This window comes from Orcinus orca, chromosome 2 (genome assembly GCF_937001465.1).
Source record: "Orcinus orca chromosome 2, mOrcOrc1.1, whole genome shotgun sequence".
In the NCBI taxonomy this organism is placed as follows: domain Eukaryota; kingdom Metazoa; phylum Chordata; class Mammalia; order Artiodactyla; family Delphinidae; genus Orcinus; species Orcinus orca.
In genome coordinates this window covers 61,466,499-61,480,342 of record NC_064560.1, presented here as the reverse complement: position 1 = coordinate 61,480,342, position 13,844 = coordinate 61,466,499, and the positions used below count along the sequence as shown (strand labels likewise).

Genomic DNA, 13,844 nt, shown 5'->3' with positions numbered 1-13,844 from the left:
GTACATTTGTACAAACTCTCTTAGTTAACTTCTGCGTCAGCAAGTTGCCAGGGGCCCACAGCTGCCACAGGTGCGAGGCTGGTGGGCCCCTCTCAATGCGGGCACGCTTCTGCTTCTACCCGTGGAGTTGTGTGTTTACTGAGAGTCAGCTGTGTTATTCTCTAATGTATTTATGGCGGTTTTATTTGTTATTGCAATTATGTAATATAATTACTTTAAATGATATATGAGTACCAAAAGGGAGCTGCTGTTTTGTGAAAATTCAGTTGACTTTCAACTTATGTATAACAAGTGAAATTTCTCAAGAGTTCTCTGATGAAGCTTTAAGACTTTCCTTTTGGGAAAACCTTCAGGATGCCCTCCGAGCCAAGAACTGAAAGAACATTACTTACCTGCCACCTCTGACATCACAGGATCGAGGGCGCCCTGACAGGGACTGGATCTGGGGAGAGACACAGAAAGCTGGGCTTACTCACTGTCAAGCCAAATTCAAGTTTTTAAAAAGCGTCTTTGCAGGTATCTGGGGACTCTAGTCAGTGCAAATGAGAGTCAGCACATATAAACAGCATCCCCACAAGGCAGCCATTTAAGCTTTTTTTTTTTCTGGTACGCGAGCCTCTCACTGTTGTGGCCTCTCCCGTTGCGGAGCACAGGATCCGGACGCGCAGGCTCAGCGGCCACGGCTCACGGGCCCAGCCGCTCCGCGGCATGTGGGCTCTTCCCAGACCGGGGCACGAACCCGCGTCCCCTGCATCGGCAGGCAGACCCTCAACCACTGCGCCACCAGGGAAGCCCGCCATTTAAGCTTTGACTAGACTTTTCCAGGCATAACGGAGGCATAATATTAACAAATTTTCTTAATTTGATGCTTTCTTAATTTATCTTCTAGATGAATATTATTTTCTTATAAAAGGCCAATGTTTTTCATACAGAGCTTTTAAATAAACATTCATTTTCCAGTTGGCCTGAGAGAAAAAAGAAAAGAGAAAAATAAAACAGGATGAAGAAAGAGGAAATTAATGTCATAAGAAAAAAAATATTTCAACTAGAATCTAAATTCCAGGATGGGGGCGATTTTCATTTTGTTTATTGCTGTATCCCTGCACCCAGGATGCCTGGCAACAGGTGCTATACATATATATATATATATATAAAATGAATGAACCCATTGACTCAACTCTTCACCCAGAAATGATTTATGGAGAACTGCAAATCCATAAGAACTAAGAGAGATGAGGGGAATTCCCTGGCGGTCCAGTGGTCAGGACTCGGCGCTTTCACTACCATGGTCCTGGGTTCAACCCCTGGTCAGGGAATTAAGATCCTGCAAGCCGTGTGGTGTGGCAAAAAAAGAACTAAAAGAGGAGACGAACACCTCTTCCCAAAGAGAGCACATCTTCCCTGGTACTTGGGGAAGAGTGGATGCCACTGCCCCCTTTGTGGGGAAGATACAGTTGTCCTCCGATAAAAGCCTCCAAAACCACCTGGGCCTCCATAGCCAAAGACAGTGGGCTGCTTCTCCTATGTTTAAGTATGTGAATTTTAAATCTCTTTTATTCCCCCAAAGACTAAACATCAAAACATCTTGCTTTTACAAAAGACCATTCAAGCCCACCCTAATGCTAATGATGACTTTGGTAGACTTGGCAGAAGAAATTGGAACTGACTAAAGGAAGCCTGAACAGGTGGCGATGGTCAAGCACGAGCCAATACAAGCAACTGCAACAGCACATCTCAGGGCCAGGGCAGACACACTGTTTTCTTTCAAAGGCAACAGCTTCTCTATGGGAAGAAAGGCCAACTCAGGTACTGCTGGGACCTCCCTCTCTTCCACAGCAGGTGAGTTTACAGAGAGAGCCATGGTGGAGACAGGGACAAGTACTCGAAGGCTCTTAGAAACCATTTAACAGAGCACTTCCTTTCTGACTTCTGGAGGACTCGGGTCAAATGGCCTTGATTAAAGAAAGTAGTATCTGGTAAACCAGCAATTCTGGACAGAAGCTGGTGACTGGAAGGCAGTGTTGGCTACAAAACAGAAAAATCTGCCTGTGACTTGTAACCAGGTTTCAGTGCTTCTTGTAATACAAATGAGATGTGAAGGACCAACAGGTTTTTCTGAATGAGTAAATTCAGAAAATTAGGAAGGCAAGAGATCGCTGTACTAATTCATCAACAATGATAATTTTTATTTGAACCATCATTCCCTAGTACATTCTTCCTATCTCTGTCCCCAGACATCCGCTCTGCCTTTTTTCCCAATTCCTCTTGTTTTCTCCTCAGCAGAATTTGACGATGACCTCTGAAGTACAAATATTCAGTGACAACAAACATAGCTGTCCACCCACCTCCTTGGTCTCCCACAGCTGTTTTGGCAGTGGCTTGGGAATGTTTAGCAGATTCTCTTCCTTCAGTGGGCTGGGGAAAGACACAACTAAAAGGGAGAAGAAGCACATTCACTGTGTTAGAAGGAAGCCATCCCACCTTTGGCCGAACCAATTATCTTTGTAAAAATGATTGATTTAACACATATTTATTGCCTGTCTACCAGGGAAGGTGTTTTGAGCGTTACCATGGGTGTGGCATAGGTGAGTAAGACATGGATTCAGCCCTTGAGGACTTTATACTCTAGTCAGGGGAAAGGACAAAATGTGAATACCCATGTCCGGAAGGAGAAGCCGGGGGAGGCCCACAAGAGCGAAAGCTCAGTGCTGCTCAAGGGTAGACCAGGAAGAGCCCACGCTGGCCTCTGGGGCTCGGCACTGAGGCGAGCCCTTTAGAGACACAGGAAATGAACACCCCCAGAGAGGGAGGAATAAGAACAAAGGCCTAGAGAGAGAGGAAGTGGTGGACGACTACTGAGCAGAGCTGCTCTTTTCAACTGGAGTGTAGGGAAAGTAAAGGAGAAGGGTAGGAAGGTCGAGGCCAGATCAGGAAGGGCCCTCAAACTTGGCGAGGAGAGGATGGAAGAAAAGGGATGAGGAGAGACCCACAAAAATCCAGGAGAGAGGAAACGAGGAAGATAACAAAGAGAGAAGAGGAATATTACATGGAAGACATGGTGGCAGTAAAGCTACCTGGTCATAGGCTGGGAGTGGGGGATAAAGAGGAATTGAGAACCCAGAGGACTAAGGCTGGGCAGCTGAAGGGCCCTCTCCTGGCTCTTAAAGCCTGTAAAACAGCCTGGCTTTGTATCAAGGGACCAATCCAGGGCTTTCTGCCAGGTAAAACAGGAGTGCTGAGCCATGAAAAAGGGAAAACTTCTTGTTCTCAGAGAGAGACAAGAAGACAAAGGGCCAACCCTCAGGAATTAAGGGATCTGATGTTAGGAAGGGGATTCATTAGAGAGACGGGTGACGCTCAGAACTACGAGTGCTGTTAGGTTCTGGTGACCATGTAAGCTCCAGGGTGACTGTCATGACTGTCCTGTCTTAGTCCCACACAGGATGACAGACCCCAGAGAGAAGCCACTTCAAACAGACTGAAATTTCAGAGTAAATTCTGAGAATTAGGCAATGCTCTTTACAGGTGACCTACTCAGCACCATCACAACAGCAGTCATTTCTGCTCAAATATTCCAGGCTTTATCAATGATCCCAGGTGTGTCTTAATTCTGATCGTCAAACCACTCTCTTTGGAAAAGCTTATTTTGTCAACCTTCTTGTTTTCTTCCTTTTCTTGGCTTCCTTGTTAACTTGTCTAACTGTCAACGTAAACTGCTTCAGAAATGTAAGTTCCATGATGGCAGGGCCTTTATTTTGTGCACTGGTGGGCAGTGCTTAAAATAGTACCTGGTAAACACTGGCCCTACAGCCCTCTCTCAACAAACTGGAGGACAGGAATAATAGGTTTGAGAGCCTTTATAAAGCCATACAATGACTCAAGAATTAAAAAATGTTTCTGTAATGTACTGCTAGATGATAGGAAAAGTTTCAAGGGCCGAGTGAGGTAGCTTCATGACTCAAGGCTACTTCTTATAAGAGTTTGGTCACAGGAGTATGGCTGGAGTGTATTCCAGCACCGCAAAGGGGATTGTTTCCTTAGAGTAGTTCATTGTTTTTAGTCTCTTCATATCCAAGATTGGTTGGGAATTCTTCAGAGAAGTCATTGGGGGAATGCAAACAACCTTGAAGCCATTTCTTTATCTCTGTCCTAGTGGATTAGATATTTATTGCTGTTTCAACTTTTCATGGTTTGACTCATGGCCTAAAATGGCTTGCCCAGAAACGAGTATATAAGATGATGAAAGAGAATTGTGCCTCTGGCGCAAGATGCTCCTCATTTATCATATTCCCCACGAGTCCTGACCGCTGCGATACATAAACCTAATTTAGTTGTTCACTTCTAGATTATGAAAACTAAATTCCAGATTATAAAATTTTAGGGAAAAGAAAACAGTGCCTGGTACTGAATGAATAAATGAACTGTGTCAGACCCTCATTTGTCAATGGCTTCGAGAGTCATTTAGTAGATCTCCAACATTACCTTTTTTTAAAAAAATTTATTTTATTTATTTATTTTTGGCTGCATTGGGTCTTCGTTGCTGCACGTGGGCTTTCTCTAGCTGCGGCGAGCAGGGGCTACTCTGTTGCGATGCATGGGCTTCTCATTGCAGTGGCCTCTCTCATTGCGCAGCACAGGCTCTAGGCACGCAGGCTTCAGTAGTTGTGGCACATGGGCTCAGTAGTTGTGGCTCGCGGGCTCTAGAGCGCAGGCTCAGTAGTTGTGGTGCACAGGCTTAGTTGCTCCACGGCATGTGGGATCTTCCCGGACCAGGGCTTGAACCCATGTCCCCTGCATTGGCAGGCAGATTCCCAACTACTGCGGCACCAGGGAAGCCCTCCAACGTTACTTTAATCAGCTTTATGAAACTCATTATCTTCTGCAAGATTTGCAATTTCATTCTGCAATCAGTTTGCATTTTCCTCACGTTATTTATATCTGTCAATTACTGACTCACAAAACTTTCTAAACAGGCAGAGAAAGACAGCTGAGGAAGGAAGGATATTGGAACAACTAATGGCTTAAGTGACCAATTTATTAATATTTTCACGTGATTACAACTTTTGCTTCCCTGCACAACCTTGTGACTGTGGGGCTGTGGGACTCAGATGATGAGGAGCCTTGTAATCTAACCACACATTTCCTTTTTCGTGGCCTTGATCATGGCTAGCCTTAATTTTATAGAGCATCTCAGAAAATTAAACCCATCAGCAGTTGTCAGCATTTTGGGAAGTCCTGAAAACATGAGTATTAACTAGTTCAGATGTTGAAAGAAGGTTATGAATACTAAAGTCAGTATCTCACTCAGCACAGGTAGGTGAAATCAGTTCATACCTTCCCCATGTACGTCGTTCTCACCATCACAGAAACCTAGTGGGAAAGAAAAAAAAAACACTTTTATGTGGTTGGTGCTTTCACCTTTATTTATTCATGAATTAGTAAGTCTTTCTGATTCAAAATAGAATTTCGAAAATTCCAAGGCAATTTCGGTACACTGGTGGTCAAATCAGTGTACATTAGCATTTATAATAAAATTAAAATAGATATGGCTAATTTAAGTCTCAAGTTGGTGCCTATCTACTTTTATTTAAAATTATCTCCATCTTAAAATTTTTTACTGCCTCTGTCCTGAAAGAAGAACAATTTACAAAGTCTGAGAACCTCTAACCAAATCACAAAGAAAAGAAGTATATAGATCGAAACTCTCTTCCAAATGCTTTATTGTGGGGGGAAGGGGAGGTAACTAAAAAAGTCTACATCACTGTTTCACACTCACCATGCGTGTCTAGAGAAACAAACTGGAAGTTCCATGCTGTGTACTGTTATTTATATTTCTTACAAACAGTCATTTTAAAAAGAAACTTGGGACTTCCCTGGTGGTCCAGTGGTTAAGAATCCACCTTCCAATGTAGGGGACGCAGGTTTGATCCCTGGTCGGGGAACTAAGGTCCCACATGCCGTGGGGCAGCTAAGCCCGAGCGCCGCAGCTACTGTGCACGGGAGCCAGAACTAGAGACCGTGTGCTGCAAACTACAGGGCCCATGTGCTCTGAAGCCCACGTGCCACAACGAAGATCCCGCATGCCACAACTAAGACACCCCAATGCAGCCAAAAATTAAACAAATAAATATTTTTTTAAAAGAAACTTATCTGGAGTCTCAGTCAATTTAAATCGTATATATGATAGCTATTCACAAAGTTTTAAAAATTTGACTTGTAAGGAATTCTGATCCATAAAATATATTGCAGATGACAAGTAGAGTATATCCTATTGCTCTAAGCTAAAACCAAAGAATCGTGCCAAGAATGTAATACGTTAGCATTCTCTGTGGAGCAATCAAATATACCATATGAGTTTTCAGTTAAGATCAGGACAAATTTTTAAGTTTTAAGCCTTTAAATATAACTTACTTCAGGTTTAAATATGTTTCTGAATAAGCTTAACCTATAAGTTAACCTGATTAGTCTATAAAACTTAAGCCAAATGTCTAATAACCATACACTGAACATAATTAAGTTCCTGCACTGACTGCTAGGTGTGGCCAGACGATACAGTGTAGGTGAGAAGATAGAACATGGAAGCAAATTCTATAACACAGGCAGAAGATATAAAATTTTAGTGGCACCCTGGGGCTGGACAATACTGAGAATCCCCAGAAGCACTAAAATTAAAAATTAAGAACACTCATAAAGACAGCATTTCTCTCAGGCCCACAGAACAGAATCCAAGTTAGTGATTTAAAACTCTGTTTAGTGCACATAAAGACTATTTGGGTAAGCTTGCTAAAATGCAAGTTCGTGGGTCCAAACTGCACAGATTTTGGTTCAGAAGCTGTGAGAATGGGCCCGGGAATCTACATTTTAAACAATCAGCTCAGAGGACTTTACTGCAGATGGTCTCTTAGAGAGACTTGGACTAGGCTGTAGCTTAGTCACGATCTAACACGCCTACTAAAGACAGGCAGTGTGAGCAGAACACTAGGAGACAGGTGCGGAGAGACGGAAGGTGTGGCTCTACGATCAGCACATCAGAAGGAGGGGGAGAAGCTTCTGATTCCTGGTTTGGTTTCCCTGGGACCCTCATATTGGGAACTTAACCACTGAGATCACTTAAAAAGTGACAATTCTATTACAGATAAAAAACGAAGTTTGACACAGCAATCTGGTATAGTATGTTGAAGCATCTCTTTATCATTAAGGCACCAGTCACTCTGGGTTTAATAAATAAGGCCAGTTTTCCATTTAAGTAGTAAGTCTGACCTGTCCCTGGAACAGACTCAACTGATGGCTACCTTGTGGAACTGCCTGAGTGGGGAGCAGACACCCCACATAATATCCTCTCAGACTGGGACAGAAAGAAAGCCTCGTGGAGGAGGTGGCACCTGAGTTAGCCACTGAAGGACAATGACGGGGATGATAATAACAAGAGCCACTGTGACTGCTCTCTTATTACGTGCCAGGCACCTACATGGATGATCTCAGGTCATCCCCACAGCAACCCCATGAGGCAGGGGCTATTATCACCCCCAAGATCACACGCTAGGAAGTCTGAAGCAGAACTCCGGCCTGTGTGCCTTCAGAATGTCCAACTTGCTTCACCTGGAGGAGTTTAGACACTCAGGAATGAGGATGAAGGGGATGCCCCAGTGTAAAGACAGGAGGAGAAGGAAGAGGGGGAGGGTACAGCAGGGGCAGAGAATGGTGTAGTCTCGCTGGAGCTCAGGATGGGAGGAAGGGGAGATGAGGCTGGACTGAAGGTGTCTGTGAGTAATCTGGCTTGATGCAGGGAATAGAAGGTTTTGGTTAGAGAAGTGACATGATTATAGCTAAGCTTTAGAGAGACTGTTCTTGCAGCAGTGTGAGATGGATTGAAAGGAGAAAGCCTAAAGGCAGGGAGACCAAGTGGAAAAACCACTGTAATAGTCCAGGCAAGAAGGAAAGAAGTAGGGTATTTATTGCCAGTGAGGACAGAAAAGAGGCGGCAGACCTGAGATACCCTGCAGGGAGAAGGAACACGGCCGGGCTACTGAATGGGTGTGAGGGGTATGGGAATGAGAGTAATTTAAAGACAACTAACTCCTGGTTTAGAGTTTAGGTAACTAGAAGGATGGTGGTGGCAATAACTGATATGTCAGCATCAAGCTAACGTATAACCAAAATATCCACGGCTGGATTTTTACTACTGGATAAAAAATATCATATGATACAACTACAAATAAAGGGATAAAAATAAAAAGGAACGAGTTGTGACTGGATATCTAGAAACAGAGGAAACTCATATCAGTTCCACAGGGGATGGAACAGCCATGACCAAGGCTGCATCTGTGTTCCAAGAAACCTCGAAGTCTCAGAGCCACTGAGGGCTGACCCAGTGTAACGGAGACCATGTTCCCTCTCCCTACTCCCATGCCTGATGAATCTAAAATAACTCCTAGCACAGCCTTGATTTGCTGAATAGAGGCAGAGGCAGGGGGTAGATCCCTCAACCAGCGTGTGTCCTTTAAGAAGCCTCTGGCTTCAGCCTCCCCATTCTGGGCCCTCCTGTCATCCGGGTGACACTCTTGCCCCGCTTTAGATCTGGGATGCTTTTGCCATCCCCCTCTTCCTCCTATCCGTGCAGTCAAGCTTCTTTCAGGGTTACTTGCATTTTAAACGTTAAATGAAACTGAGTTATTTGTAGTGAGGTGGATGGACCTAGAGTCTGTCATACAGAGTGAAGTAAGTCAGAAAGAGAAAAACAAATACCGTATGCTAACACATATACATGGACTCTAAGAAAAAAAAAAAAAGGTCATTTAGAACCTAGGGGCAAGACGGGAATAAAGACACAGACCTATTAGAGAATGGACTTGAGGATACGGGGAGGGGGAAGGGTAAGCTGGGACAAAGTGAGAGAGTGGCATGGACATATATACACTACCAAACGTAAAATAGATAGCTAGTGGGAAACAGCCGCATAGCACAAGGAGATCAGCTCAGTGCTTTGTGACCACCTAGAGGGGTGGGATAGGGAGGGTGGGAGGGAGGGAGATGCAAGAGGGAAGAGATATGGGAACATATGTATAACTGATTCACTTTGTTATACAGCAGAAACTAACACACCATTGTAAAGCAATTCTACTCCAATAAAGATGTTTAAAAAAAAAAAAAGTTAACTGCTGCTGGTCAAAGGTGTTGCCTCTGGCAAGGTCACTGAGGTGGGAGGCAGGCCTCTTTTCCTGGGGAGGAGCTCAGGGCTGTAGTTCTCAAAGCTGGTGACACTCAGCATCTACCACTCTGGGTGCAAAGACGACAACCCTCATGCCCTCTTCTGCCCGTAGCTCTAGACTGCCCCCTGAAAGGACAGGGACCACCGCAGCCCCCTCCTCCACTCGCTGGTGAGGAGTGGAGGGGAGATAGGGACAGTCCCTAGGCTATGGGACAGGGAAACGGGGCAAGTGTCACAGAGTGCCCTCATGCTTACCCATTGGGGGGGTGTGTGTGTGTGTGGGGGGGTGTGCCTGTGAAACAATAATTAAACTGCACATGCTGCCAGGGAAATGATCAATATTTCTCTTTATAAATTCTGGATAATTAAACAAGAAGAGAGAAATTATAAAAATCTTGTTTGGATGTATAAAAGTTTATTTCTAGAATTTACATCAACTGCTTACCATGGATGGCTAATTGCCGTGCAACCCAATAACCATTATGAAAATTACTAACTACGTATCAGTCTAATGGCTTTGTTTTCTTGGGACACAAACCTCTGCTCATGAATGTATCATAGTTTATTGTTTATGTAGTTAAGCTGTGAGCAGATGCTCCCTTATCATCTGCTCATAAAAAAAAAGCAAATAAATAATGGGAACATTAACTGAGGTTACATCATTATGCTCAGGAAAGATTCCCAGGGAAAGAGCAGTTATTGCTTCTGCTATGGAGCCTAATTCTGGGCTTCAATTATATTTTCCCATCACTTTTTAAATCTTTACTTTATTTGGTTGGTCCTATAATAAGAAATACCTTTTGGAAAGCTAGCCGATATTTTTAAAGTCCAAAAGGAAAGAAAATGAAAAACTTTAATGAATGACAGGGGGAAAAGTACATGAAACTATTTAAAACAGCTTCCACCAACAAATATAATTCTCCAGAAATAATTCCTATCCCTGGAGACTTGAATAATATTTTAAACACACTGGCTTTCCCATGTAAACACATCCATATTTGGATGTGTTTCTGAGTTCTGCTATACTTGCAAGGCAACTTTGCAGAAGGAGGCACACAGTTCAGACATCCAAGCTGGAGGTCGGCCCACCTTCCACGGTTGAGAGATATTGGGGCCCAACGGTTTCTAACTGCTGATGTGAAAAGGAGTGACCCAGGAATTCTGCTCCAGGATTTCTTTCTTTCTGCTTTTTGTATTGCTCTGTCTACTAGGATCAACACTGACATTCTTCTGCTTTTCTTATTCATCCTCACTCACACCTTCTGACATTTCTCACCTCTTCCCTCAGAGGCTACATCACTCTTGGCATAAATATTTCACTCAATCACTTTCTTTATAGTTTTGTGTGTTTTTTTTTTTCTCTCTGCATGCAGGCCTCAAGATCTTGTTACCTTGTTCTCTGTAGGCTTTTGGCCCTTTCTAGAGAAGCGGAAACTTTAAACAGAGGGTGACACGAATGAAGGAATGTCAGAAGCAGAAATGCAGCTCTTTTTGGGGAGTTCCAGGTTAAAGCCTATCAGTCTGGTTCCCTCCCAATCCGGGGAGACTAAGCGCTTGCTGCACCTTGTTTAGGCTTATACATGCCTATAGTCTACCTATAACCCTACCTATCTGGAAGCTAAACTACTCCATCTTCCCATATATCCTACCTCTCTAAGTGGTAAGCAGTGGACCCATATCCAATTCCAACATAACTGCCAGCTTTACTCTCATATCCCCATGTGTGGAAACAGCTAGACGGTCCTAACCAATTCTATAAGAGCTCATACTTGACAAACTGTTCAGGTAAATGTAGCATCTCTGAATTTCACCAAGGGAACAAATGCAGCATTATTACAACAATATAGGGATTATTAAATCCCATCCCTACTATATGCAAGGACTTAAGACCTGGAATATTCTCCTCAGAAGGAAAAGAGACTATTTAGGGTTTAAACTACCTAAAAAGTAAAGAAAACTAGAAAAGCTAGCATTATCTTGGCCAAAGATTTATTTAATCCCATTTCAAGACCAAACACACAGCCCTATTTATGGACAAGAGTCAGTGTGCATAAGGAATGGATAGTTCAGGACCATTGTTCCTACTAGATTATAAACTCCAGAAAGGCAGGCTTGGTCTTTGTCTTAGTGAACCAGACTTGGTTCACATGCAGGTTAGATTCAGCAACTAGAGTATGCTCTGTACACATAAGCCACTGAGTAATTTCTCCACACTCTCCCTCACTGAGGACTCCTCTGTGCCAGGCACTGTGCGGAAGGTAAGACCATAAGACGCTGACTGTAAGAAACCTCCAGGGAGCAGAAGGAGAGAAGCACATTCACGAGAAAGGCAGTCAAGTGACACAGGTGCCGAGATGGCCATCTATAGGTAGGAGCTTTGGGATGTTAGAAGGACATGGGGAGCTCTGGGCTGGCAAAGGGAGGAAGGTCAAGGATGGCTCCACAGACGTGGGGACAAAGCTGAGGGCCCTGGTCAGGTGAGCCAGGAGTAAGTTAAGAGAGGAAGAGATGGGAAGAGGATGGAACAGTAATAGAAACCGAAGTAGTTCACCCACTTGTGGGGAGGGCCTGGTGAGTGAGGAGAGAAGGGAGAGAGGTGGGCAAGGGCCAGATCCTGGAGTCTGCGTCATTCCAAACTGAGAGATTTGGACTCTCTCTGGGAGGTGAGGGGGTGGCACTGAGATTTTAAGCAGGAGAGGAATATGATCAGATGTGGGTTCATTCTGGAAGCAGACAGCATGAATCTTTTCCCCACTCCTGGTCCCCGCTGGCCTCTCTCCACCCCTTTACTCACTCTGGCCCCAGGGAGGTGGAATGATGACCTGCAGCAAAGAGGGGAACAAGTGAGCGGGGGTGGGTGGGGGTGGGGGGGGTGCCGGCTCCACTCTGGCTCGCGCTCCTCCTGGCCAGGGGCGTGCCTTCCCTCGGAGAGCAGCCTCCCTGCCGGCCCTGCCCTGCAGTCTGACCTCGATGCTCCTGCGGGGGGCGCCCTGGGCCAGTGCTGCTGGCCACTGGGGGAGTCAGTCTCCCTCTGGGGTTCAGTCTTAACAGCCACAGACCCACAGAGAGAAGTCACTTCCTCTTGTCAGGAAGAAAGGTGGTATTTACCTCCACCCATCACTTCTACTTTTATTTCTCAGTTTGTCCAGATTCTGGATGGGAAAAAAGGACTTTCAGAGAACCCAACATAAAACTGGATTGGGAGGACATAAGACTGGAAATAAGGAGACCAGTTAGCAAGTTGTTATGAGTCCCTATAAAAATGATGAGGGCCTGAAAATGGAAGAGTGTGGAGTAGAGGAAGCTGGAGGGTCAAGAGATGCCAAGAAGAGAGAATGTGCAAAGGAAGAGGCAGGAGAGAAGCTCCATTCTTATTTCATCGTGAGCACACACACATCTCCCCTGCCAGGAGTTTTCCCCTGAGGACCACGAATCGGGGAAATGCACTTGCGGTTTAAGCTTTTCTCTCTCCCGGTTCCCATAGGACAGAATGAGAAGGCACAGATGCTGTTAGCATCGGGCCTGCATGTCTTACCCATGTATGAGGCAGGCCAGGCCGACTGGCCCCCTCCTCCATAGGGGTCCTGGGGCTTGGTGCTCAGAGCACTCGTGTGAAGAGCAGAGTCAGAATTGGTCCTAATGGGGGGAGGAGAGAGTCTGGCTGAAAATCCATTTTTCCTTAGTGAAAATGCAATGTTCTTTGCTGAAAATTACCAACAGGAAAGAAGGCAAGAATAACAGATTTGCAATCATCCATAAAATGAGGGGTCTGGACCTACCTGAAGTCCCTTAGATCAGTAACAGCCTCTGAGGATGGCCCATACCCAAAAGACTATAATTTGTACTTGTATGATCTTTTCCTTTGAAGCTAATGGCATAATGATCTGGTTCAACAAGGCAGACCCTGGATTCACGGCTTCCTCTAAGAAACTTCCCAGTTTTCCTCACAACTCAGAAGATCGCTGTGATCAGTATATTCTCTGTGGCTGCACTAGCCTTTCCCCATCTGAGAATAACTCCTCCTATACGAAGGATCACCGATAGCAGTGACTCTCAAACCCTTCCAGGGAGAATGCAAGGTCAAGACAACTTTCAAAATAACCCTAATGTGTCCTTTGCCCTTTCACTCTCGCTCTCATGAGCACAGTAGTTTTCCAGCAGCCTTGTGACCTGTGATGTCACCGCAGGCTGAATGCACAAGCAGAGAATCGAGCTATCTTCAAGAGATTTGTAAAAGGTACAACAATGCCACTCTTCTCAGTAAATTTTTTTTGTTTCAGAAAATATAACTGTGCTTCTTAAAAAAAGATATTTATCGACATGTAATGAGTTTATTATTGTTATTTTATTTCTAAATGCATTTAATAAGTATCTTCTATAAATCTCTCAATTTAATTTCCAATATCAATAGCGAAATACAAACAAATATACTCACACAAACAAACACTGAGGGCCTCAGTGGCTTTTAAGATTGCAAAGGAGTCTTAAGACAAACATTTTGGGAACCGTTGAACTATAGCAAATTTCTGGAATTCTCCCAGACAGCTCCAATTTATATTTAGCTTCGACTCTAAGAGATATTAGTTACTTATCTCATCCAAGGGTCAAACTGTCTGCCATAAAAAGAACTTGTGAG

At 44.3% G+C, this 13,844-nt stretch overlaps 1 protein-coding gene across 7 annotated transcripts in view; it reads right to left on the bottom strand.

Annotated features, from left to right (window-relative positions):
• Positions 1 to 13,844, bottom strand: part of CRTC3 (CREB regulated transcription coactivator 3) — a 103,820-nt gene that overhangs the window by 19,892 nt on the left and 70,084 nt on the right. For all 7 annotated transcript variants that reach the window (XR_007475464.1, XM_049705783.1, XM_049705782.1 and 4 more), the window contains 4 exons: positions 12,744 to 12,844; positions 5,335 to 5,370; positions 2,346 to 2,431; positions 393 to 442 (listed from right to left, as the gene is read on the bottom strand). Coding sequence is in view for 6 of the 7 variants with exons in the window: in XM_049705783.1 (XP_049561740.1) it covers positions 393 to 442; positions 2,346 to 2,431; positions 5,335 to 5,370; positions 12,744 to 12,844 (273 nt within the window). In the remaining variant the exon portion in view is untranslated. The remainder of the gene's footprint in view (positions 1 to 392; positions 443 to 2,345; positions 2,432 to 5,334; positions 5,371 to 12,743; positions 12,845 to 13,844) is intronic.